The following is a 26363-nucleotide window of genomic DNA, read 5'->3' as shown; positions in this document are numbered from 1 at the left end:
AGACCAGGGAGTGGGAGCTCTGAATGCAGTAACTCAGAAATCGATGATAAAGAGACAAAGACCTATGCTTAGCACACATAATCAAAAACAATTCAACTGACTCAGCAATACTTATATAAAATATGTGACACCACAGAGTTCCCATCATGGCGCAGAGGAAACGAATCCAACTAGGAACCATGAGGTTGCAGGTTCGATCCCTGACCTTGCTCAGTGGGTTAAGGATCCGGCGTTGCCGTGAGCTGTGGTGTAGGTCACAGATGCAGCTCGGATCTAACATTGCTGTGGCTCTGGCATAGGTTGGCATCGACAGCTCCGATTAGACCCCTAGCCTGGGAATCTCCATATGCCGAAAGTACAGCCATAAAAAAACAAAAAAAAGACAAAAAAAAAAAAAAAAAAAAAGTGACACCACATATATACAATGGAATACTACTCACCATAAAAAAGAACAAAATAATGTCATCTGCAGCAACATGGATGCAACTAGAGGTTCTCACACTAAGTGAAGTTAAGTCAGAACAATAAAGACAAATACCATATGATATCACTTGTAGAACAGGGCACAGAAGGGAGTTCCCGTTATGGCCCAGTGGAAAGGAATCTGACTAGTATCCAAGAGCATGGAGGTTCGATCCCTGGCCTCGCTCAGTGGGTCAGAGATCCAGCGTTGCTGTGAACTATGGTGTAGGTTGCAGATGAGGCTCCAGTTCCATGTTGCTGTGACTGTGGTGCAGGCCAGCAGCTGTAGTTCCAATTCAAACCCTAGCCTGGGGACCTCCATATGCCTTGGGTGTGGCCCTGAAAAGCGAAAATAAATAAATAAAATGAAATAAAATAGGGCAAATGTGTTCCCGTTGTGGCTCAGTGGTAACAAACCTGACTAGTATTCATGAGGTGGTGGGTTCAATACCTGGTTTCACTCAGTGGGTTAAGGAATCCAGTATTGCCACGAGCTATGGTGTAGGTTGCAGACACTGTTTGGATCCTGCATGGCTGTGGTATAGGCCAGGAGCTGCAGCTCTGACTCAACCCTTGGCCTGGGGACTTCCATGTGCTGCAGGTGCAGCCCTTAAAAAAAATTTTTTTAAAAAAGCCTAAATAAATAAATAAAATAGGGCACAGATGATCCCATCTATAAAACAGAAACAGATCATGGTCATGGAGAGCAGACTTGTGGTTGCCAGGGGAGGAAGTGGGATGGACAGGGAGTTTGGGGTTGGTAGATGCAAACTATTACATTTAGAATGGATAAGCAATGAGGTCCTGCTGTACAGCACAGGGAACTATACGCAATCTCCTGGAGCAGAATATAATGGAAGACAGTATGACAAAAATCACACACACACACACACACACACACACACACACGCGCGCGCGCGCGAATGACTGGGTCACTACGCTGTGCAGCAGAAATTGACACAACACTGTAAATCAACCACACTCTAATAAAAAAAAAGCGACACCACGAAACATATTCAGAGTAACATATGCGACTGAATAACAACTCAGCTTGACACATCTAGATTCTTATCTAGAGCAACCCCACAAAGCCGGTGGGAAAACACCATTTTATATGGGTCTTCCATAATCACAATCTAAAGAAATCTGGTTACTCAAGTCCCTAGAATATCTTATTTAAGGCTTTCTAACCTATAAAGCCTTGAATGGCCAGTAGAAAACTTAAATAAATACATAAATAAAAAAGGTTAGAAGCCAGCTGGGATAAACCATACTGTGCAAGATGAGAAGGCCTGATGTGCCAGGCATTGACAGATATGACCAGATGAACCAGCCCAAACTGGGGGACTCGGAGTAAAAACAGCACTCAATTAAACTACATGCAATACCACTTCATTACAAAACAATTCAACTGCTTTACCTAATAAAGTAAAACTCTCAAAGTCTAAATGCCTCACATTTTGAAAAGGTTATTACTGAAGCACGCCTATGTTTAAATGAATGAATTCATAATGATTATTCACAAGAAACTCAATGGACACCTCTGAGACTACTAAGAAACGAACTTGATCTGAAAACTGGTGAGTAAGGGGAAAGAATCATGCATTTGGTCATCTTTCCTGCACAAACTGTACCTCAGGGTAACCAAGTAGTTGATAGCATGAGGTTTCTCTATAAAGGTTCTCTCTAAAAAGTATTCCAGTTAATAAATGAAGGAGGAAAAAGAGAAATGAAAATATCACCATTTTGCAAACTCAGTAAATCATGGGTCTCGCCTATGATTGTATTCCGATGGCTGCTGACATCAATGACTGAATAGAGGGACATATACCACATCCCTGGGAAGAAATGCTGCCAGAAAATGTGAACTTGTATCAGCCCAAGTCTCCAGATCTGGCTTCCAGCTCACAGGAAATACAGGAGACAGATGAACAGGCCGAATGACACCTCGGAGATGCAAGTGGCAAAATCCAGACTGTGGGAAATGGGGCAAATGACCTTTTTTCTTCAACAAATAAACTGGAATGAAAAAAATGATAAAAGAGTTCTCTGGTGGCTCCATGAGTTAAAGATCAACGCTGGGGCTCAGGCTGCTCTGGCACGGGCTTGATCCCTGGCCCAGGAACTTCCATATGCTGCAGGCAATGCCAAAAAAGAAAAGAAAAAATGACAGAGGTGAAACCCACAGCTTTAAAAAGATTTATCAAGAGACATATCAAGCTAATGAAATGTATGGGCCTTGTTTGAAAACAGATTTGAACAAACCAACTGCAAAATATAACAAAATATTTTAGACCATGTGGAAAATTTGAACTTTTACTAAACAGTTGACGGTTTTAAGGAACTGCCATTTTTAGGTGTGACAATGGTATTTTGAATATTTTTTAAAGAGTCTTTATCTTTTAGAGATACATACTGAAATAATATGACATTTAGGTTTTCTTCAAAATAATTGAGTTGGGGGAGGGCTGATAAAAAAGAAACAAAATTGGCCATCAGCTGCTACATGTTTTATGGGCACTTGAGGTATGTGAGGATTCATTTTTAATCTCTCTACTTCAGTATGCTTGAAATTTCCCATAATAAAAAGCTAGAACAACAAAAGGCAAAAACAAAATGGTTTTTGTCTCATTTTGCCTGGAGCATACTGCTCCACACATTTGTATTATTAATGGCCCTCTTCTACACATTTTGCCTCTGAAGAGGGACCCAAGAGGCCCCAAAGTGACTATGAAAAATCCTGTGCCGGCACAAAGGCAACTTTCTAAATATAAGTAGCATTTAGCAGCCATAGATCAGTACATTACTTTCTAATCAGAAGGACCTAGGAGATATAAGGGACCCTAGAATTATTATGAGTCCTTGAATTCAATTGCGTGTATGTGATTTTTGCAATGGCTGAATACTCAAATTACATCTTCTGTCCTACTGAGTATATGAAATATTATAAGCATAAGCATGTACAAAAGCTTAGCTACAAGGATGTACATCACAGTGCTGTTTCAATAGAACAAAACTAAAAGCAAACACATGTCTAATGGCAGGGAAGGGATTAAATAAATTACACTTCATACACGCTATGGAATAACACCCATTTAAAATGAGGCTGAGGAAAACAGAAAATGACAGGGAAATGTTCACAATATAGCCAATGGAATTTGAGACAAAGTTTGTATAGAACAATGTTATCTCTGTTTGAAAAAAAATTTTTTTTGCATAAAAAAAGACCAAAGTATGAACACCAAATTACAACAGTTCATTTTTTTAGGTGGTGGAACTATGAATGATTTTCTTTTCTCCTTTGTGCTTTTATATATCTGGCAATTTTTCTTTTATAAAGGCAGAGGTCCAAAATCCCTTACCTACAATTCAGAAACTCCGAAAATTCTGAAAATACATTTTTGAATGTTAGCAGCAAACTCATTTAGTTACAAATCTGATGTGGAGCTGCTTCATATTTATCCTACTTAGTGTGACAATAGGTTTCACTACAAAAATATGTTTCAGAGTGCTGTCCCAGCTCCCAGTACAGGCTCAGTACCACCATCCAACAACCTCCAAATTCTGGATTCTAACCCCAAAATTTCAGACAAGAGGTTGTGAACCTGTATCAGTATGTAACTGTCATCACTACCATTTTTAGATTTTTAAAAATGGACTTCATATTTGAAAATGTTGGGAGCTTCTTCTATCAATTACTACACATTTTTATTTTTATCATAAATTTTTAGGAGTTCCTGTTGTGGCTCAGTGGTTAACGAATCTGACTAGAAAACATGAGGTTGTGTGTTCCATCCCTGGCCTTGCTCAGTGGGTTAAGAATCTGGTGTTGCCGTGAGCTGTGGTGTAGGTCCCAGATGAGGCTCGGATCCCATGTTGCTGTGGCTGTGGCGCAGGCCTGTGGCTACAGCTCAGATTTGACCTCTAGACTGGGAACCTCCATATGCCGCAGGAGCGGCCCAAGAAAATGGCAAAAAAAGACAAACATAAATAAATAAATTTTTAAATAGGAACATCAATTTGAAAAAATATACTTTGAGTTCCCATCGTGGTGCAGTGGTTAATGAATCCAACTAGGAACCGTGAGGTTTCGAGTTCGATCCCTGGCCTTGCTCAGTGGGTTAAGGATCCGGCGTTGCCATGAGCTGAGGTGTAGGTCTCAGACGTGGCTTGGATCCTAAGTTGCTGTGGCTGTGGTGTAGGCCAGCGGCTACAGCTCCAATTGAACCCCTAGACTGGGAACCTCCATATGCCACGGGAAGCGGCCCTAGAAAAAGAAAAAAGACAAAAAATAAAAATAAAAAAATGTCCTTAACAAACAGGGTTATCATGCCAGATTCATCAAAGGTGGCCAGCACTGGGCTCCCAACAGATGACTGTAGCAGCCCAGGTTTACCACGCTGCTGACCCGTGCTAAGCATTATGTACATATCTTAGCTCATGGGATGCTACTTCAGGAGGCAGGGACTGTCCCAGGCCACATATGAAGCAGCAGATGTTCAGAGAGGTTATGTAATTTGCCTAGGTCACAAAACAGAGTTAGGTCAGAGCCTAACCCCTAGCCACCATGTTAAACTCTCACCAGTTAAGTAAGTCAGAGGGCAGTTCAGCTTCCTGGATCACCTCCGCCACTTTTACAGGGTTTTTTCCTTTTTCTTTTTTTTGCTTTTTAGGACCAGCCTACACCACAGCCACAGCAACCAGGATCCAAGCCACACCTGCAACCTACACCACGGCTCACAGCAACACCAGATCCTTTAACCCACTGAGCGGGGCCAGGGAGTAAACCTGCATCCTCATGGATACTAGTCGGGTTCATTACCCATCGAGCCGCAATGGGAATTCCTCCATCATTTTTAATAGTGGTAATAACATCTCAAGTAAAGCAAAGACAACTGGCTTGTTTTAAAAACTCTTTTTTGATTTGTAAACTAAACAAACTTGATCTACAAATTACTGAGAAAGGATAAATATGAAGCCAGACCATATAATTTCTAGCATTACTACCATCCACTCTAACCACACCAAAGTTATTTGAAGATGTTCTATGAGTGTAACAATATAATTTTCTATACCACACACGCACACAAAAATCTCCCAGTAATTTCTTGGAAATCAGTGTGGGGAACATTTTGTGAGAGCTCTCCAGAAGAGACCCAGTTCCCACCCATAGGAGAGCCCGACATTTCTAAGAACAAACCCTCCACTGTCTACTTTTGGGGTTTTCTTGGTATCTCCGGGCTATAAAACCCAGTCATTTACTTTCCCTACTGAAGACTAGGGCAGAAATAGCCCTGACTTCCTTTTGTAAACCAAAATTCACAGCTGTTTGTTTGAAGTGAACAAACCAAGGCAAGTGGGGTCAGGATTGGGGCAGGGGGGAGAACCTTCTGGAGGGATTTTTCTGGCCAAGGATGCCACTTTCACTGGGACCATACCCTCTTAGGACAAGTGAACATGCTGAAGCTGACATGATACAAATCAAACTCTTCACAAGATTGTTTCATTGTTTCTTGTCTCAAATTTTGAAATGAAGACAGTAAAAACTTCAATGATATAATTCAGAAAAAGGGAGATCTGACTTACCAAACTTCTGTTATTTATCTTTTATTACAAGTAGATGCCTTAACACAGTTTAAGATTAGATGTTCAAACATAAAGTAACCTCACAGCAGTCATTTCCAGGCACGCTACCTTTTCTGTTTTGTAGTTTAACAGGGGCCACGTTCCGCTTTAGAGAAAGCAAAAATGTACAGCAATTTCAAAGTAAAGAGCTGGCATCCCAATGAAATCATGCCTAAAGAAGTACTTCAGTAAGTTATTTTAAAACCACTTTGAATAAATTAAGGAAGTTTAGCGGAAGATGCAGAAAACTGCTATCCTAGTAAATAGCTGGGTTTTGGCTTCCTTGTTTTGTTTTTGCATTCTCTTAGAAGAGTGGGAACCCAGCTCAGACAAATTCATGAATTCCTGCTTCGAAGCCCTCCCAGTCTATAATCCTTTCATGGCCAGTGTTGCCCTCTTCCTTAGGATGTTAAAATCCTCTTGCTCAAAATAAGCACATTCAAAAGAAATCTGGCACAGTAGGAGGGCAAAAGTAAAAGGGTGGGCATAAGAAAAAGCTGTCAGGTCAGTATAATTTCCAAGCAACAGATCCATTTGGGGGAGGGGTGAATAAAAGGGCCATTTCAATAGAATGGTTAATCACTCTTTTTTATTTTCTGACATTTAGGGGGAACCTGTTACTGTCCCCCAAATAGGATTCATTTTTCAAAACTTTCTTCATTCCTCATTTCAGAAGATTTTCATATCTTTAGGAAACTCATGACTGTTTTTGGAGAGTCACCTCCCAGCCCACCGTAAAGTAAAATCTGTAACAAATTTATTGTTACTGTCTATAAATTTTCAGGTTTCTCCAGCAAGCCTCCTGGGTTTCTTTTCTTCTTGACTCTTCTCACGCTTAAGAAATTAGGTATGGAGCTTTCCTAGACTATGACACAGTTTACTCAGTTGCAGCCTCTGGTCGGCTTTCTCTGTGCTCCCAAACCGTCAGGAGGGCGTTTCGCTTTACATCATTCACATACGCCCATCTTCACGAACATCAGCATCTGGCTCATAATCCACTTTATAGTTTTAGGCTAATATGTGATGTTTTCTCTTAAAATTTCCTTTCCTCAGAACTTTTTGCCCCTTCGCTGATAGAATTCACTTTTAATCAAAATCTTACTGCATTCTTTTTTTTTTTTTTCCTTTGTCTTTTTAGGGCCACACCTGCTGTATATGGAAGTTCCCAGGCTAGGAGTCGAATTGAAGCTGCAGCTGCCAGCCTGCACCACAGCCATTGCCACACCAGATCCCAGCCGGGTCTGCAATCTACACCATAGCTCAGGGCAACACTGGATCCTTAACTCACTGAGCGGGTCCAGTGATCTAACTTGCATCCTCATGGATACTGATTGGGTTCATTACCACTGAGCCACAATGGGAATTCCCAAATCTTACTGTATTCTTATAGAGAATTTGCTGTCCTGAAAATCAATAGTTTCACTATAACCATAAACATGTCAAACTCTCCATTACATGAGAATTTGAGTGCCTACTATGTGCCCAGGGCTGAAAAATACCATGAGATTAAAAAAAAAAAAAGTTTAATACAGTGCCTGTCTCAAGCTACTGACTAAAGGCCACATGTCTATTCAACAGTCAAAAAAAATGTGACAAAGATTATATAAAATAAAATCCATGCTATTCAGAAGTTCGCCTTGTGTTGAGCAGTTAACGAACCCGACTAGGATCCATGAGGACTCGGGTTCCGTTCCTGGCCTCGTTCAGTGGGTTAAGGATCCAGCGTTGCTTTGAGCTGTGGTGTAGGTTGCAGATGAGGCTCGGATCTGACATTGCTGTGGCTGTGGTGTAGGCTGGCAGCTACAGCTCTGATTCAACCCCTAGCCTGGGAACCTCTGTATGCCGAGGGTGCAGCCCTAAAACAGACAAAAAGACCAAAAAAAAAAAAAAGAAAGAAAGAAAGAAAGAAAAAAAAATCCATGCTATTCAGAACCTTTGGAAGGCTAGGCATTTTAGATTACTATGCTTTCTAGGTAATCTACTGCTTGTCCTTTGAAGTAACAAAAATTACGTTTGAGTCATTTTGGAAAGAATACTAAAATGTTTTTTCGACTTATATTAAAAAGCTATAATGGGAGTTCCCATTGTGGCGCAGTGGTTAACGAATCCGACTAGGAACCATGAGGTTGCGGGTTCAGTCCCTGCCCTTGCTCAGTGGGTTGATGATTTGGCGTTGCCATGAGCTGTGGTGTAGGTTGCAGATGCAGCTCGGATCCCGAGTTGCTGTGGCTCTGGCGTAGGCCGCCGGCTACAGCTCCAATTGGACCCCTAGCCTGGGAACCTCCATGTGCCACGGGAAGCGGCCCAAGAAATAGCAAAAGGACAAAAAAAAAAAAAGCTATAATGAACATAATTTAACCTTTACTCAATTGGCTAAGAGTCACAATAAACCGATATTACAGAGCTGAGCTACAGTACAATGATGCTTGGGGCCCAATCAGGTGTATAGAGCTATATACATCTGTGTTAACAGTCTCAAATTACTGGGCATGGGAAAAATTATGCTAGACTTCCATTGCTTTTTCTGTCTCTTATTTTGTCGATCTGTCTCTGTCACACAGACATATCATACTACTATAAACACTATAAGGGAACAGACCTTGTTTGGGAGAGGGAATAATTTTCATAGAGCAGCTACCATGTACCAGGTCTGAGAGAAACTCTGCAAATGCGTCTAACAATTGGCCTAGTACAAAGCAGATGATGGGTAAACATTTGGTGAATGAATGACATTAGTGTACCTGCCTCAGCAGGGCCTCTCCCTTACTTACCATTTCTAATCTGCCGTGGCTTGGAAAACAGATACCCAAGAGTGAAAGAACACCATTTAAAATGTGTTTGGGAGTTCCCGTCGTGGCTCAGCAGTAAAGAACTTGACTAGTATCCATGAGGACGTGGGTTTGATCCCTGGCCCCACTCAGTGGGTTAAGGATCCACCATTGCAGTAAGCTGTGGTGTAGGTCACAGATGTGGCTCGGATCTGGTGTTGCTGTGGCTGTGGCATAGGCTGTCAGCTACAGCTCCAATTCAACCCCTAGCCTAGGAACTTCCACATGCCGTAGGTGCAACCCTAAAAAAGGCCAAAAAAAAAAAAAATTGTCTGGCATGCTACCTTGCACATAAGCAGGCACAGCATGGTAAAACTGTTCATGCTCAGCTGAAATGAGGAAGCCTAACAGTGGGCACCTACAATGTGCCAGAAATTGTGGTAAGTTCCTTCCACACATTATATAAGACAATATCTGTAAGGCAGATGATATTACCCCCATTTCACAGATGCAAAAACTGAGGCACAAAGTGGCTGAGTAGTTTGTAGAAAGTCAAGTAGCTGGTCAGTGGTGGCAGCAGGATGTGAATCCAGGCAGCCTGACTATAGAAAAATGATTGTAAGCATAATACCACACTGCCTCTGAATAAATTACAGTAAATAAGTGGAGATCAGAAGGACAGAAGTTCATAATCTAAGTCTTCTTTGCTGACTTTCTTTCTGATTCTCAGCTATGTTCTCAATTGGTGATGGTTACTATATGCAAAGCAACACTTTGTGAAAGTCTGTGTCGATGAGCAACTGTACACTGCAGATAATGGGCTCCAGAGAAGTAGAAGCCTGCGGGATCCATGCGTATTAGGGTCATTAGGGAGGGCTTTAAGAAGTTAAGACCTAAGCCCAAGCAATATAAGAGAAAAGGGATGGGTGAGAGAGGAGGCATTGTGCAGTCTAAGAATAAGCGCGCGCACACACACACACACAAAAAGAATAAGCACAAAGTCTTTGTGGAATGGAGGAGGGAGGTTTTAAACAAATGAGTAGACAAACACACGTGGTCTGGAACACTTACATCCACTGCAGCTGTAAGCTCCTATTCCCATCTGCTTTACTTGGTCACTTAAAACAGCTGGACAAACGTAGGCTGCAATTGGCAATACTAGTTGGGTGGGATGTGGCAGCTAATGTAAAGGCCAAATCTGAAGCTATGATCCCACAGCTCTTATTAAACAACCCAGGGTCCTTGAGGTGGGGAGTGTGGGTACAAGAAACCTACCCTTTACTATTTCTAAACCTAAAAAGGGAGGACATGCTGACCTGGGGATTATCTAAATGTACGGTCTCATTTTCTCTGAAACCTTTGACTAGGTTGAACCAAAGTCACCTCTAATTAATGACACACCTAGTGTAACTAGGGCCTGCAGATCCTCCCTGCCCCTGGGAGTCACGGGAGTGAGGGGTCAGGGAAGCTCTAAGGCCATCTGCCATCTCTACAACAGATACCGGAGCAAGTCAGGAGTCAGCTCTCTCCCACAAGGGAGCGAAGATGCCAGCCATACTTATAACCGCGACTGGACATACTAGCGTGAGGCCCAAAGTGAAAACACAAAAAGCAAAGATTTTCTAGTCTTGATTAACTACAGGGCAGCTAAATCCTCAGCAGAAGTTCAACAATCTCTGAGCAGGAGCACTGACAGTAACTTGACCTGTACCTGAAGGCAGGAGCGATGGGAAAGTTTCTCACATCAGCAGGACGTACTGGGGGTTAACGTGGGCAAACTGCCAAATGCTACAGCATTCAACTCATTAGAGACAGGCACCACCTTCCTCTCTTCTCTCAGACATCAGAAGAGCAGAAATATCAAAGAAACCCAGGTAAGATTCAAAACCCAATTTATGCATTCAAAGTACATGTACTAAACATCGTGTCAGGCTCCGCTATAGGAACAGGGAATATAAACATAAAGACCAAGTCGTTCTGAAAGGTGCAAAGATCCTCATCCGTTATTATTTTCTTTTCTCACACTCAACCACTTACGGCTCCAGGCAGTGACCCACTAGCACCAAATAAGTCTCCTTTCCCACCTCAGTGCACCTGATCATGGTGTGCCCACCTGGAGTTCCCTCACAGTACTTCACCTATTCAAGTCCTCACATCCTTCAAAGTCAGCTGGTGCCCTCCCCCCCGCCCCTTTCCTAGAAGCCCTGATCTCCATTTCACCCCAAAGTGACTTCTCACTTCTCTGAACTAGTAACAGAGTCCCACCATCAGTTATGTAGAAATGTATCACTAATTTATTCATTCAACAAATCCTGAGTACTAACTATGTGACAGCATTGTTCTAGGGGCTGGGAAAACTGTAGCAAATGGTACTGGGTTTTGTCTCCCCAGAAGAACTCCCTGGGAGTGAGTTCCCATTGTGGCTCAGGGGCTTACAAACTTTACTAGTACCCATGAGGATGCAGGTTTGATTCCCTAGCCTCCCTCAGTGGGTTAAGGATCTGGCGTTGCTGTAAACTGTGGTATAGTTCACAGATGCAGCTCAGATCCCATGTTGCTGTGGCTGTGGTGTAGGCCGGCAGCTGCAGCTCTGGTTCCACCCCTAACCTAGGAATTTCCATATGACGCACCTGCGGCCCCAATAAAGCAAAAAAAAAGAAAGAAAGAAAGAAAAGAAAGAAAAAGAAAAGAAAAGAAGAAAGAAAATGAACTCCCTGGGAGAGTTCTCCTCTTAAACTGCTTTTTAAAATCTTCCTGGGAGTTCCCGTCGTGGCGCAGTGGTTAACGAATCCGACTAGGAACCATGAGGTTGCGGGTTCGGTCCCTGCCCTTGCTCAGTGGGTTAACGATCCGGCGTTGCCGTGAGCTGTGGTGTAGGTTGCAGACGCGGCTCGGATCCTGCGTTGCTGTGGCTCTGGCGTAGGCTGGCGGCCACAGCTCCGATTAGACCCCTAGCCTGGGAACCTCCATATGCCGCAGGAGCGGCCCAAGAAATAGCAACAACAACAACAACAACAAAAAGACAAAAAAAAAAAAAAAAAAAAAAAAATATTTCAAGGATCACTTAGCATGAATGTATGCCCTAGTCCTCACAGCAAGTGACTGATACAGCTAGGAAGGGTACTAGGGCTGGAATTGTCAAAAAAAAAAAAAAAAAAAAAAAAAAAAATCTTCCTGTGTAGACCTGGGTTTGCACTCAGTGCTTAATACCTAACAATTTATTTGAGCCTTGGGCTTCTTTGGTCCAAGCTCACTCAAATTGAAGTTACATAAACTAATGTGGAACAAAAGCAAACCAAGCCATTTCTAAATGAACTTCCACTTCTTAGAAACCTCAAAAGAACAAGGAAGGAAAAGAAAACAGGCTATGAAAGTGCTGCTGAAACAACACATTTTACTCACAGTGACAAGGCACCTCCAATCCCCCCTTCAAGATGCACAAAAGTGACCTTTTTTTTCTCTCAATCCTTACAGCTCCAGATTCAAGTGTTTAACAACAGTCCTTGGAAAAGTTTAAAGCACCCCTCAGTTTCCTAAACAAGTTTTCCTAAACCTTTATTTTTTGATGAATAGACCCCTTGATGAACACTACATATGCCACTTAACAGACTAATCCAATGAGGTTCGCTACATGGAACCAGACTTTAAACTCCAAGCACAAAGGGGGCTGAAAGAAGAACATTTTGAACCTGATAAACCCAAAGACAATTTTAATATAAACGACAAAAGCCACGTCCTGCAGAGCCTGGTGGAAGATTCCAAGTTCCCAAAAGAAGGGAATCAAGAGAATTTCCTCCAGGGGAACCGCGAGATTCTGCAAGGCGTGGGAGTTTCTGCAGGAGATGAGGGAGATTTAAAACACATTTTTTTTTTCCTCTAAAGTGGCTTGTGAGATACAACAGCTGGCACCCGCCAGCGGGCGAGGGTGCAGCCGGGCTGTGCCATGCGGCGGAGGCTGCCACCTGGGCACTCCCACCATTCTTCGCAGCTGGGTCAGGAGGCGAGATGAGAGGAACCCGAAGCCGCGCGGACCCGCACCGGTGCCCCCTGCCCCTTGGGCCGCCTGCCCTCGCCCTGGGGCAACCCGCAAACCCACCCCGCTAGGGTCTCTGGAGCCCCGATCTCTCTGGAGACCCAGGAGACGGGCGGGGGAAAGGGGATCTCCAGGCGGCTGCCGGGTATCGGAGCGTTACTCACCTGAGCAGACTGGACAGAGGATGGCTCGAGGAGCTTAGACCGCCGCCGCCGCTGCTGCCGCCCCCGGAGCCGCCGCCACCGCCGCCGCCACCCCCGAAGCCTGAGGAGAGCCGCTTCCCGGACAGCAGCTTCTCCACGGCCGGGAGGTGCCCGGTGCGGGCGGCCTCCAGCAGCTCCTGCTCTTTCCCCATCCCCAGGGCCGCCGCCCCCCGGACCTCCTCCCCGGGGCCGCCGCGGAGCCTGCTCTGGCTCCCAAACTTTCCGTCTCCGGGCAACGCACCCCCCAAACCGGCCGGGGACACCACCCCCCTCCCCCCGCCTTTTCCCCCAGGAGCGCGTCACTTCCGGGATCCGGCGTCACGCGTCACCGCGCCCCTGCGCCCCGCCCCTTTGCCCACCTAGCTGGGCGGGGCTCGGAGGGCGGACACAGGTGGCTGGGGTCTGCGCCAAGTGGCCTTGGTTGAGCCGAGATTGTCCTCTCTGGGCGAGAGGAGGGTGTCGTGTGGTCACCTGCTGTACAAGTGGGAAGCTACAGATTCGCTCCACCTGTGCGCGCCTCCCGACGTGTTCTTCTTCCTCAAAGGTTTTGGGAGCTCGCAGGATAGGAAATACGGTAATTCATCCAGGCAATGTAGAAACAAAGAGAGAAATATGGCAACGCGCATCTACATTTCCAAGTCCATTCATTCAGCACGCATAAATTAAATACGTAATAGATGTGGGAACCTAGTAATACAGAGGTGAATAAAATGCCCCCTTCCGTACTTCAATGAGGGAAGAGAGGGAACTTTTAAAACAAAAATATCCCCACTTAATGCTCCCAACTCTGAAACGGTTCGTTAAAGCTAAACATTCAAAGGGAAGGCTTCTCTCCCAGTAGGATGTTTCCTCTTTCGATGACATTAACCAAGCTGATATTAAAGTCAAATGTGTGAAACCGACCCCGACCTTGAGTACTGGGGAATTGGAAAAATCATTCAACTGGGTAGAGATTATGTCTTTTGTTTCTGGTACTAGCATTGTTCCTGGCTCGAAGTAGGCGCTCAATCGTTGTGGAGTGAATAAGGAATTGGATAAATTCGGTTCAAGCTATAGGACTTTTCTTTTTTTTTACGTTTTTGAGGAACAAAAGAGAAATGCTGGCAATTCAATGTAAACACAGGACCGCCGTCTCTGTCCAATTGTACTGCCTGAGTTTACCCGGTAGCCACAGGGAGTACAACGGAATTGAGTTTCCTCCCGTCCCCAAGATTTCTTCTGAGGAAAGAGAATGAAGGACAAGAGTTAACTGACATTGCGTTTTTAGAAAGACGGAAAGGAAAAAGACGCCCTTCAGTAAAAAGCGCAGCTGTCCTTTACAAATACTGGTTTCCCAGGGTGGAAAATACACAAACTGAGTTCAGTACCCTCAATTTTCCCTCTCCCCACCGCCACCAAATCAAAACGGAGCCCTGATGTCCTCTACACGCGCCTGTAAATGACCCCTCTAAGGAGCGGTGTGGGTGACGTCATCGAAACGCGACGACAGGAAGTGAGCTCCTGGGCTGCTGTGCTACGCGGGGTCCCGAGCTCCTAAGCCCTCGATGTCCTTTCCCCTCTCCTTCTGACCGCGATGGATAATGCTTGCGAGTCGCCCGCGGAAAAAAGTGGAGAAACAGGGGAGGCAGATGAGATGGCTGCTGCTCCCGGGGCTCCCGGGGTTACGGACACGGACGGAATCCCGGAGGAAACGGATGGAGACGGAGATGGGGACTTGAAAGAAACCGCGGCTGAAGAAGGCGAGGTAGGGAGAGATGTGTCCATGAGGCCGGAGTTGTGTCAGTGGCTTCTCGACAGGCTTCCTGGTTGGTCCCAAGCTAGGATAGTCGAACTCACCCTGACTCTTTAGCTGTGCAGTCGCGGGGTTGCGGGGAGAGAGAAGACAAAAATCTTAGTACCGCTTAGGTTCTAAGGACCGAATACTGGATCAGCGTTTTTAATCCCTGCCCTTAGACATTTAAGCTTTTTCCCCACCACCAAGTTCCTGACCCAGCGGCCGGAAGTTCCCGGGCCAGGGATCGAACTGTCCCAGTGACAATCGCGGGATCCTTAACCTGCTGAGCCACCAGGGAACTCCTAAAGGAATTTCAAATAGCCTCTTGGTCTTCCTGGTGATGAAAATGGGGTTCATGCCACACTGAGACTTAAGACGAGAGCTAGAGCCCAGGCTTCCTAGAACCCTTTTCACCACAATATAGTTTCTTTAAGGTATTGCTTAAGCATAGTTATCATTATAGGTTACAAAGTTGTTAAAGGGAACTTGGAGGTAGTTACTACTTTAGTCACGTTGTTACCCGCTTGGGACATTTAACTCCTACCAGTGACCTTGGTGCTAATCTCCAAGGGTCACTGTGGCATAAACACACCAAATCTATCAATTGGGCCACCCAAGAGTTCAGCAGTGTTGCTTCCTGAGCATCAAAGGACCAGAATCTCAGTGTTCTCCGGGTTTCATTTCTAAAGATAGAATCTTGAGGTCATAGAGCTAGAATTCCTGGATGAAGTTGTGTGAGATCATGGGTTAAATGAAAACAGCCTTTCAGGGCATGAAGTTGCATCAAAATATATAAAGTTGAGAACTTTTAGAAAAATATGGAGGAGTTCCCGTCGTGGCGCAGTGGTTAACGAATCCGACTGGGAACCATGAGGTTGCGGGTTCGGTCCCTGCCCTTACTCAGTGGGTTAATGATCCGGCGTTGCCGTGAGCTGTGGTGTAGGTTGCAGACTCGGCTCGGATCTTGAGTTGCTGTGGCTCTGGCGTAGGCCGGCAGCTACAGCTCCGATTCGACCCCTAGCCTGGGAACCTCCATATGCCGCAGGAGCGGCCCAAGAAATAGCAAAAAGACAAAAAAAAAAAAAAAAAAAAAAAAAAAGAAAGAAAGAAAAATATGGAGTTCCTTGGTGACACAGTGGTTAAGGATCTGGTGTTGTCACTGTAGCAGCTCCGGTCACAGCTGTGGCACATAATCAATCCCTGGCACAGGAACTTTCACATGCCATGGTTTGGCCAAAAGGGGGAAAATTTTAAATAAGTGGAAATGATATCAAAGACAGAATTTGAGTAATAATTAGCTTAGGACAGTAAAGAGCTCACTGAATACAGAAATTTACACCCAGCAGAAGATTAAAAAAAAAAAATTTTTCATGCTTCTGAAACACTTTTAAAAATTCATCATATACCATACCACAAAGAGAAGCATAATTATTTTTTTTTTTTTTTGTCTTTTATCTTTTTAGGGCCACACCCGCAGCATATGGAAGTTCCCAGGCTAGGGGTTGAATCAGAGCTGCAGCTGCCAGCCTACACCACAGCCATAGCAACACGGGACCCTTAACACACTGAGTGAGAACAGGGATTGAACACACATCCTCATGGATACTAGTCAGGTTCGTTAACCACTGAGCCATGGCAGGAACTCCAGAAGCATAAATTCTTAAAAGTAGAAATCATAACAGGCCATATCCTGTTAGTACAATGCAATAAACCTGAAATTAACAATGCAAACTTCTCCCACCCCCATCCTGCCAAAAAACTAACACCTGAACACTTTAAACTATTTCTTAAAAGCCAGTGGATTAAAGAAATTAACAAAGAGAATACCACATCAAATCCTATGGGATTTTACCAAAACTTTATTTAAAGTTTAGTCCATAGCCTTACATATTTTAACTAGCAAACAAGAGATATTGAAAATAAGCACCTAACTCAAGAAACCATAAAGAGAACAAGATAAATCAGAAGGATGTAGCAGCAGGCAGATATTAATGAATAGTTCTTAAAAAAACAAACACTAAAATTAAGACCTGATTATTTGAGGGAGTTCCCATGTAGCTCAGCAGTAATGAAGCCAACTAGGATCTGGGAGGATGAGGGTTTGACGCCTTACCTCACTGAATGGGTTAAGGATCCACCGTTGCTATGAGCAGTGGTCTAGGTTGCAGACTGCACCATCGGATTTAGCTTTGCTGTGGCTGTGGTGTCGGCTGGCAGCTATAGCTCCAATTAGATCGCTAGTTTGGGAACTTCCAGATGCCACAGGTGTGGCCCTAAAAAAGACAACAACGAAAAAGACCTGATTGTTGAAATATAAAAGTACAACATTATGAAATAAGAAAGGGCTGTATGGACTGATATGGAGATATTTAAGCTTTAAGAAAACTGAATGTTAAAGTTTAGACCAAGTAATTTTGAAAATTTAAGAAAAATAGCCCATTTTTAAGAATATTGGAGTTCCTGTTGTGGCTCAGTGGTAACAAATCCAACTAGTATCCATGAGATGTGGGTTCGATCCCTGGCCCTGTTCAGTTGGTTGAGGATCTGGCATTGCCGTGAGCTGTGGTGTGGGTTGCAGATTCGGCTCAGATCTAGTGTTGTTGTGGCTGTGGTGTATGGTCGGCAGCTGCAGTTCTGATTTGACCCCTAGCCTGAAAACTTCCACATGGTTCGAGTATGGCCCTAAAAAGCAAAAAAAAAAAAAAAAAAAGAATATAAACCACCAAAATTGATGCACAAAGAGGTTAGAACATTTGTATAAATCAGTAACTAGAGAAGAAATTGAAAAGGTTATTAAAGATTTACTACCTTCATTCACTCTCATCTACTTCTCGTATTCCTGTATGAGTTGAATTGTGAGTTCCTCTGTAAGGAAAATAGAAGTTAAATCCCATTAATGAGGTTTTTTTGTATCCTTAGATTCTCTATTAAGTTGGAGAGGATGAAGTATGGATTTTGATTTTGTTGTTTTATTAAACACATTAAACATCTAGTATGAGTAAAACAATGTTAAATGCTTATGTGGGTAAAGAATGGCCATCATTAAAAAGTGTACAAATAACAAATGCTGAAAAAGTGTGAAGAAAAGGGAACCCTTCTACACTGTTGGTGGGAATGTAAATTGATGCAGTCACTATGGAAAACAGTATGGAGATTGCTCAAAAAATGAATAATAGAGTTGCCATATAATCCAGCAGTCCCACTCTGGGGAATATATCCAGACAAAACCATAATTTGAAAAGATATATGCACTGGTATGTTCATAGCAGGACCATATACAATAGCCAAGACATGGGAAAAAACCTAAATGTCCATCAACAGATAAATGGATAAAGAAGATGTGGGATGTATATACAATGGAATATTACTCAACCATAAAAAAGAATGAAATCATGCCATTTGCAGCAACATGGATGGACCAAGAGATTATCATACTAAGTGAAGAAAGAGAAAGACAAATACCATATGATATCACTTACATGTGGAACATATTATCAAATAGAAACAGACTCAAAGATACAGAGAACAGGCTTATGGTTGCTAAGGGGAAGCGGGGTCAGGGAGGGAAGGATTAGTAGTCTGGGATTAGCAGATGCAAACTATTATATGTAGAATGGATAAACAACAGGGTCCCACTGTATAGCACGGGGAACTATTTGATATCCTGTGATAAGCCATAATGAGAAAAATATGGAAAAGCATATATTATATATATATATGTATAGCTGAGTCACTTTGCTGTACAGCAGAAATTAACACAACATTGTAAACAACTATGTTTCAGTAAAATTTTTTAGATGCAAACTATTGCATTTAGAATGAATAAGTAATGAGTTTTTAATTTTTTTTGGTCTCTTTAGGGCCGCACTCCTGGCATACGGAGTTTCCCAGGCTAGGGGTTGAATTGGACCTATAGCCACAGCAACACAGAATCTGAACCGCCTCTGTGACCTACACCTCAGCTCACAGCCACACTGGATCCTTAACCCACCAAGTGAGGCCAGGGATCAAACCTGCGTCCTCATGGATGCTAGTCAGATTCGTTTCCACTGAGCCACCATGGGAACTCCAAAATTGTTTTAATTTTTAATGTTTATATGAGGAGAGATAAATAGACAAAACTGTCTTCAAGGGAGTTCCTGTTGTGGCGCAGCAGAAACAAATCTGACTAGGAACCATGAGGTTGCAGGTTCAATCCCTGGCCTCACTCAGTGGGTTGGGGATCTGGCATTGCCTGAGCTGTGGTGTAGGTCACAGACTCGGCTCGGATCTGGCATGGCTGTGGCTATGGTGTAGGCCAGCAGGTACAGCTCCAATTGGACCCCTAGCCTGGGAACCTCCATATGCCATGGGTGTGGCCCTAAAAAGAAAAAAAAAAAAGAAAAAACCATCTTCAAAAGTTCTGTCGGAGTTCCCTTGTGGCACAGTGGGTTAAGGATCTGATGTTGTCATGGCAGAGGCCCAGGTCGCTACTGTGATGTGGGTTTGATCCCTGGCCTAGAGAACTTCCATATGCTGTGGGTGCAGCCAGGAAAAAAAAAGTTCTCACAGTCTAGTAAAGGGAACTTAGTATTTGCATGATACAGAAGAATTGAGAGATAGCAAAGAGCACTACATGTGGGAGAAGCGCACTTAAAAGTTCCTAATTCAAAGAAACACTGCTTTGATGAGAAGGTGCCTCCTTTTTAATATTCTTTCCACATGGAATCATCATCAGTAAAGAGATCTATAGATTTAGAGGAAGAAGAGCTGGCCAGATTTCAAGCACTTTTCTGATATGCCCTCTAAAGAATGAGGTTAGAAGAGTAGATTCAGGGGGAGAGTGATTTTTCATGATCCTTGGCATTTCATTGCCCTTGTAAACAGACACTAGAACTATGATCATAGCTAACCTGGAAAACTGGATTATTTGGGTTTTCTTTCCACAGCTGGTCTATAAACTCCTTTAGGAGTGATAGTGTATCTTATACTTAATGGTACAACCAATACCTGGAACCAAAAAACTACGGAAATAAATGCTTTCGTTGTGTTGTACTGAGAATGATGTCTTCTTACCTTACCTAAATCTGGAAAGTAGGCCAAATATATAAAGGGTTTCTTTTGTCTTCTTAGCTCAAGAGTCAGGATATCTCAGATTTAACAGCAGTTGAAAGAGAAGACTCATCGTTACTTGCTCCTGCAGCCAAAAAATTGAAAATAGATACCAAAGAAAAGAAAGAGAAGAAGCAGAAAGTGGATGAAGATGAAATTCAAAAGATGCAGTAAGTCACTTTCTGATCTTTCCCCTTTCCAGACTCTAACTTAACTACACAAAATTAATACATTTTCCTTGGCCCTAAATTTTTTTTATTTTTTAAACTCAAAAGAAAATAAATCAATTAATACATTACGTTATATTATAGAAAATATGTAAGTAAAAAGAAAAATATCACCTTACCACCAAAATAAACACTGTTAATATTTTGGCGTAAATTTTCCAAGATATTTTCTTATAAAGAAAAAAATATATAATTAAAAATTTCGAAGATGTTAAATACTGTTTGTAACCTGTATTGACATTATATGTGGTAGATGTTTTCCATGTCAATAGTTATACTTCTAGGTCATAATTTTTTTTTTGCTTTTTAGGGCCACACCCGAGGCACATGGAGATTCCCAGGCTAGGGGTCCAATCGGAGCTACAGCTGCCGGCCTACACCGCAGCCACAGCAACCCAGGATCTGAGCCACGTTTGAGACCTATGCCACAGCTCATGGCAACACCAGAGCAAGGCCAGGGATCGAACCCGAAATGTCATGGTTCCTAGTCGGATTCATTTCCACTGCGCCACAAGGGGAACTCCTAGGTCATAATTTTCTTAAAAATGGAAATAGCTGGAGTTCCCGTCGTGGCGCAGTGGTTAACAAATCCGACTAGGAACCATGAGGTTGCGGGTTTGGTCCCTGCCCTTGCTCAGTGGGTTAACGATCCGGCGTTGCCGTGAGCTGTGGTGTAGGTTGCAGACACGGCTCGGATCCAGCGTTGCTGTGGCTCTGGCGTAGGCCGGTGGCTACGGCTCCGATTAGACCCCTGGTCTTGGAACCTCCATATGCCGTGGGAGCGGCCCAAGAAATAGCAACAACAACAACAACAAAAAGACAAAAAAGACAAAAAAAAAAAAAAAAAAAAAAAAGTGGAAATAGCTTATTATGTTTTCTGCTTGTAAAAAAGTAGTATGGGTTCATTGCAAATAATTCAGGAAATAAAGAAAAATTGATTACCTATAATCCTACCAACTAGAGTTTACCCAGAGTATATATCTAGGTATCTACATTTTCGGATATATTTTTTCAGTATTTGATATATATAGCTAATTGTTTTCATGTCAGTAAATATGCCCATAAATCATCTTTTTTTTTCCATTTTTGGCCGCCCTGCACCATATGAATTCCCAGACCAGGGAGCAGATCCAAGTCACAGTCTTGACCTGAGCCACAGCTGTAGCAATGCTGAGTCTTTAACCCACTGTGCTTGGCTGGGGATCAAACCCTGTCCAGGCTCTCCCAAGAGCCTCCAATCCCATTGCACCACAGCAGGAATTCCCATAAATCGTCATTTTTAATGGCCACGTTGTATTCCTTTATGTGGATGAACTATAATTTAACAAAAACCCTTTAGTTGTTTTCTTTTGTTTGGCTTTCTTTTGCCAGCATGGTGATGAACTTCTTTGAGCACATCTTTGCATACTTGTCCATTTACTTCCTAAAATAAACTCCTAAAAGTATAATTGGTAGCTTAAATAGTATAAACACTTTCAAAGAATTTTCATTCCCATAGTTCTAGATTTTCTCCAAAAAGGTCATTCCATCTCACACTCTACCAGCATGTATGAGTTTGTGTCCTCGATTCTCAGTAATACCCTTTTTATTTATTTATTTATTTGTTTGTTTGTTTGTTTATTTTTTTGGGGGGTCTTTTTGCTATTTCTTGGGCCGCTCCCGCGGCATATGGAGGTTCCCAGGCTAGGGGTCCAATCGGAGCCGCAGCCACCGGCCTACGCCAGAACCACAGCAACGCGGGATCCGAGCCGAGTCTGCAACCTACACCACAGCTCACGGCAACGCCGGATCGTTAACCCACCGAGCAAGGGCAGGGACCGAACCTCATGGTTCCTAGTCGGATTTGTTAACCACTGCGCCACGACGGGAACTCCCTTTTTATTTATTTTTATTTAGTTAGTTAGTTAGTCTTTTCTAGGGCCACACCATTGCATATGGAGGTTCCCAGGCTAGGGCTCTAATTGGAGCTGTAGCCGCCGGCCTATGCCACAGCCACAGCAACTCGGAATCTGAGCTGCATCTCCAACCCTCACCACAGCTCATGGCAATGCCAGATCCTTAACCCACTAAATGAGGCCAGGGATTGAACCCACAACCTCGTGGTTCCCAGTCAGATTCATTAACCACTGAACCACAACAGGAACTCCATACCCTTCTTGTTAATACTTCTATCTAGTTTACAAAAAATGTTAGTCTTGTTTAGTTCATCATTTTAATTTCTTTACTCAGTACTGAAGGTTAATTTTTTCCTATTCAGCTGTATATTAAGAGCTAATTTTTTTTTACTGTATATTAAGAGCATTCACCCTTTTCCATATATCTTATAAATTTCTCTCAGTCTGTTAATGTTGCAAATTATTGGTTTGAATATAAATTTATATATTAAATTTTTACCATTAATGTGAAGCGTAATGAGGTGGCATGATGGGAAGAGCACGTAATGCTGAAAATATAATCTAAGTAGTGTAATTCAGTGACCCAACGTTGTTTTTGTTCTGGTGGAGTAAGAAAGGGACTTGTGTTTCACTTATTGTCAAATTCCTTAAGAGTAGAGCTAATGTCTCTACCTAATATTTTCATAAGCAGTAAGCCTGATACTATTGACCCCTTGAAAAATTCGTTTTCTAAATATCTGAAGAGGAGTTCCCCTTTTGGCTCAGCGGGTTAAGAACCTGAGTAGTATCTATGAGGATGTGGGTTTTATCCCTGGCCTCGCTCAGTTAGTTAAGGATCCAGCATTGCTGTGGCTGTGGTGTAGGCTGGCAGCTGCAGGTCCAATTTGACCCCTAGTGTAGGAACTTCCTTATGCCACTGGTGCAGCCCAAAAAAGAATATCTGAGACTAGCTTTTATTGACATAATAATATGTATCTTAAGCATTCATTCTTATAACCAAACTTAATTACCTGAATCTTTGTCTAGAATCCTGGTTTCTTCTTTTTCTGAGGAGCAGCTGAACCGTTATGAGATGTACCGCCGGTCAGCCTTCCCCAAGGCAGCCATTAAAAGGGTAAGGGTGGACTGCGTACTGCACTTCACTTCCATCAGCTGTGAGAACTGAACTAGACTCGAGAGCTATGCTCATTGGCATTTTAAAGGGAGGTGTTAAGCAAAATGGTGGAACATTTAGGCGGGAAAATAAAAATAACATGCCCCTCAATAACCTGGACAGTAGTGGTTTTGTGTTCTAGGGATAGTGTCTCAACAAATAGAACAGGCCATTATCCACCTGAATCCTTGTTTTTTTAATCTCCATTTCAGCATCCAGCCTTTAGTGAACTCTTTTTCAGTGCAGCGCTCTTATGGGCACTATGTTCCAAAGCCAGTCCCTGACTAACTTAACCGCTGATCTTTGTTCTTCTTTCAAGCTGATCCAGTCTATCACTGGCACCTCTGTGTCTCAGAATGTTGTTATTGCAATGTCTGGTATTTCCAAAGTTTTCGTCGGGGAGGTCGTAGAAGAAGGTGAGTGGTAGTAGTCTAAATACTGGATTGAACCTGTGGTCATCTCCTGTCCAAGACTGTCTATACGGGGCGGGGGGGGACGGACTTATTAAGGCACCAGTGGTAGTTTCCATTTATATTAGAAGTTTCCATTACATTAGGGGGAGCTTTGTGTTCAGGAGAGTGTGAACATGATCCCTTGAAAGTTTCAATCTTGGGAGGCCTGGAAACACCTAGGACATATCCCTTCCTGATTCCTGTCCTCAGCCTAGGGTGACAGAAGCAGACTTTGTATTTTTCTCAAATGGATTTTGCTCATTTCTAAAGCTGCCATAATTAGATTCAAAAAAAAAAAAAAGAATCACTAGGGAGTTCCTGCTTTGACATGGTGGGTTAAGAATCTGACTGAAGGAGTTCCCGTCGTGGCGCAGTGGTTAACGAATCCGACTAGGAACCATGAGGTTGCGGGTTCGGTCCCTGGCCTTGCTCAGTGGGTTAACGATCCGGCGTTGCCGTGAGCTGTGGTGTAGGTTGCAGACGCGGCTCGGATCCCGCGTTGCTGTGGCTCTGGCGTAGGCCGCCGGCTACAGCTCCAATTGGACCCCTAGCCTGGGAACCTCCATATGCCGCGGGAGCGGCGCAAGAAATAGCAACAACAATAACAACAACAACAAAAAGACAAAAAAAAAAAAAAAAGAATCTGACTGAAGCATCTTGGGTCACTGCAGATACGCAAATTTAATCCCTGGCCTGAGACAATGGTTTAAAGGACCCAGCATTGCCACAGTTGTGGCACAGGTCACAGCTGTAACTCATATTCAGTCCCTGGCCTGGAAACTTCCAAATGCTGCAGCTGCAGCCACTTAAAGCAAAAACAAAAAGCAGTCACTGGGGCTGACCAGTGTGGTATGGTGAGTAGTTGTCACTGATGCAATGACCCCTGGGAACTGCCCTCTTCCCTGGCTGCTGCCCATGCTCATCTCTTGCTGGTGAAAAGTTTATTTTTTTAAGAAGATATGTTTTAGACTGTTGCCTATAATAAAGCCTGATATGGGATATTATGCTAAAGCTAACATGATATATTTTAGAACATTCTCTTCAGAAGGGAAAATGGGGAGTTCCTGTCATGGCTCAGTGGGTTAAGAACCCGACTAGTATCCATGAGAATGTGGGTTCAATCCCTGGCCTCACTCAGTAGGTTAAAGACTCGGCATTGCCATAGGCCGTGGTGTAGGTCGCAGATTCGGCTCGGATCCAGATTTGTTTTGTTTTGTTTTGTTTTTTAACCTTTTCTAGGGCCGCTCTTGTGGCATATGGAGGTTCCCAGGCTAGGGGTCTAATCAGAGCTGTAGCCGCTGACCTACCCCACAACTCATGGCAACGCCATAGCCTTAACCCACTGAGCAAGGCCAGGGATCGAACCTGCCACCTCATGGTTCCTCGTCGGATTCTGCGCCACAATGGGAACTCCTCGTATCCAGCTTTGCTGTGGTTGTGGCATAGGCTGGCATCTGCAGCTCCAGCTCTGATTTGACCCCCTGGGAACTTCCATATGCCACAGATGTGGCCCTAAAAAGACAAACATAAATAAATAAATAAATAAATAAATAAATAAAAGAAGGGAAAATGTCTTGGTTTATTTCTTTAGCAAGCCTAAGAAGAGTTAATGAGGTCTCAGTGAGTTAAGATCTGGCCTTGTCACTGCAGCAGCTCTGGTTGCTGCAGTGGTACAGGTTCAGTCCCTGGCCCGGGAACTTTCACATGCTGCGGGTGTGGCCAAAAAAAAGAGTTAATGAGAATTAGACTCAAAAGAATTGTGATTAGGAAGCTCGTGTGTAATAATGACACTTTCTCCTTGACCTCTGTTTAGCACTGGATGTGTGTGAGAAGTGGGGAGAAATGCCACCACTACAACCGAAACATATGAGGGAGGCTGTTCGAAGGTTAAAGTCGAAGGGGCAGATTCCCAACTCAAAGCACAAAAAAATCATCTTCTTTTAGACTGAAATCTAGAAAGACCTATTACTGACGGAAGAAGTGCTGGTTCCAGGCTTCGTATTGCATGAGACTTTCTGCACTGGTGCTTTAGTATCTCAGTCCTCCAAGGATTCCATGATGTTTTAATGTCTTTCTCAAACTCTGATATTCATTACACCTAGAAGAAGGCATGCAGCCTGTTGCCTTGACTTGGGACCCCTGAGGGCCGTTGAAGGCATCCAGCTCTTACTGGCTAGTTTGAAGAAGGGTACATGGGCCTTAAGCATCTTCTGGATGAGGGTGCTGTTTTCAGAAAGAAAACCTTTCCAAAACGGTTGGATGGTTTCACATTGAAGCCTGAAGCTACAATGACTTAGGTTTTTCTTACATCTGGTTTTAAGTAAATGAAGCAACCGGAAACCCTGGACTTGTGATTCTACCATGAAGGATGTGGTGAGAGCACAAGTAATGGTTTGGTTTAAGATTCTTCTGTGAATTTTGGCGAGTGGTCATTAAACTGTTTTCCTCCTTGCTTGTGTGTATGTTCATTTTCTGTCTAGCTGGTTGGAATGGGGAGGAGTTCATTGTCCTTTTATGGAATCAAAACAAGGCTTGGCTTGGCTTTCTTTGTGTGTGAAAATTTGAGCCCTCCAGATTTCCTACTAGAACCATTAAAATGTTATCTCATAAAAGAATACTCAAAGTACTTAATGTAAAAGCCTATATGTTTTAATTCCTATAAAGAGATATACCAGAACCA

General features: G+C 43.3%; 2 protein-coding genes and 1 long non-coding RNA gene across 17 annotated transcripts in view; 1 reads left to right on the top strand and 2 right to left on the bottom strand.

Annotated features, from left to right (window-relative positions):
- Positions 1 to 13397, bottom strand: part of ANKS1A (ankyrin repeat and sterile alpha motif domain containing 1A) — a 183530-nt gene extending 170133 nt beyond the window's left edge. For 12 of the 14 annotated variants that reach the window (XM_084966597.1, XM_084966601.1, XM_084966603.1 and 9 more), the window contains exon 1: positions 13053 to 13397. In XM_084966597.1, the coding sequence (XP_084822723.1) occupies positions 13053 to 13243 (191 nt within the window). In that variant the 5' untranslated portion in view covers positions 13244 to 13397. 14 annotated transcript variants of the gene reach the window in all.
- A 1170-nt stretch (positions 13398 to 14567) lies between these two features.
- TAF11 (TATA-box binding protein associated factor 11) lies at positions 14568 to 26331 on the top strand. The gene is given in 5 exon segments (NM_001184894.1): positions 14568 to 14835; positions 19978 to 20126; positions 23105 to 23192; positions 23551 to 23647; positions 25497 to 26331. Coding segments are annotated over 5 exon segments (636 nt in total). The 5' UTR covers positions 14568 to 14664; the 3' UTR covers positions 25628 to 26331.
- On the bottom strand, positions 16707 to 20042 carry LOC146401513 (uncharacterized). 2 transcript variants are annotated; one of them, XR_014810063.1, is made up of 3 exons: positions 19921 to 20042; positions 17674 to 17730; positions 16707 to 17547 (listed from the first exon to the last, which is right to left on the bottom strand). It is a non-coding gene; the product is annotated as an uncharacterized LOC146401513 (long non-coding RNA). The 2 variants fall into 2 exon arrangements; XR_014810064.1 differs by having other exon boundaries at positions 19926 to 20041.
- Positions 26332 to 26363: the final 32 nt, after the last annotated feature.

Source organism: Sus scrofa, chromosome 7, assembly GCF_054392235.1.
Source record: "Sus scrofa isolate SSC_HxYL_T2T_F1_AM1 chromosome 7, Sscrofa_HxYL_maternal_Yorkshire_Landrace_v2.0, whole genome shotgun sequence".
Lineage (NCBI taxonomy): Eukaryota > Metazoa > Chordata > Mammalia > Artiodactyla > Suidae > Sus > Sus scrofa.
The sequence above is the reverse complement of the archived record's forward strand: the minus strand, read 5'-3'. Positions and strand labels throughout refer to the sequence as shown.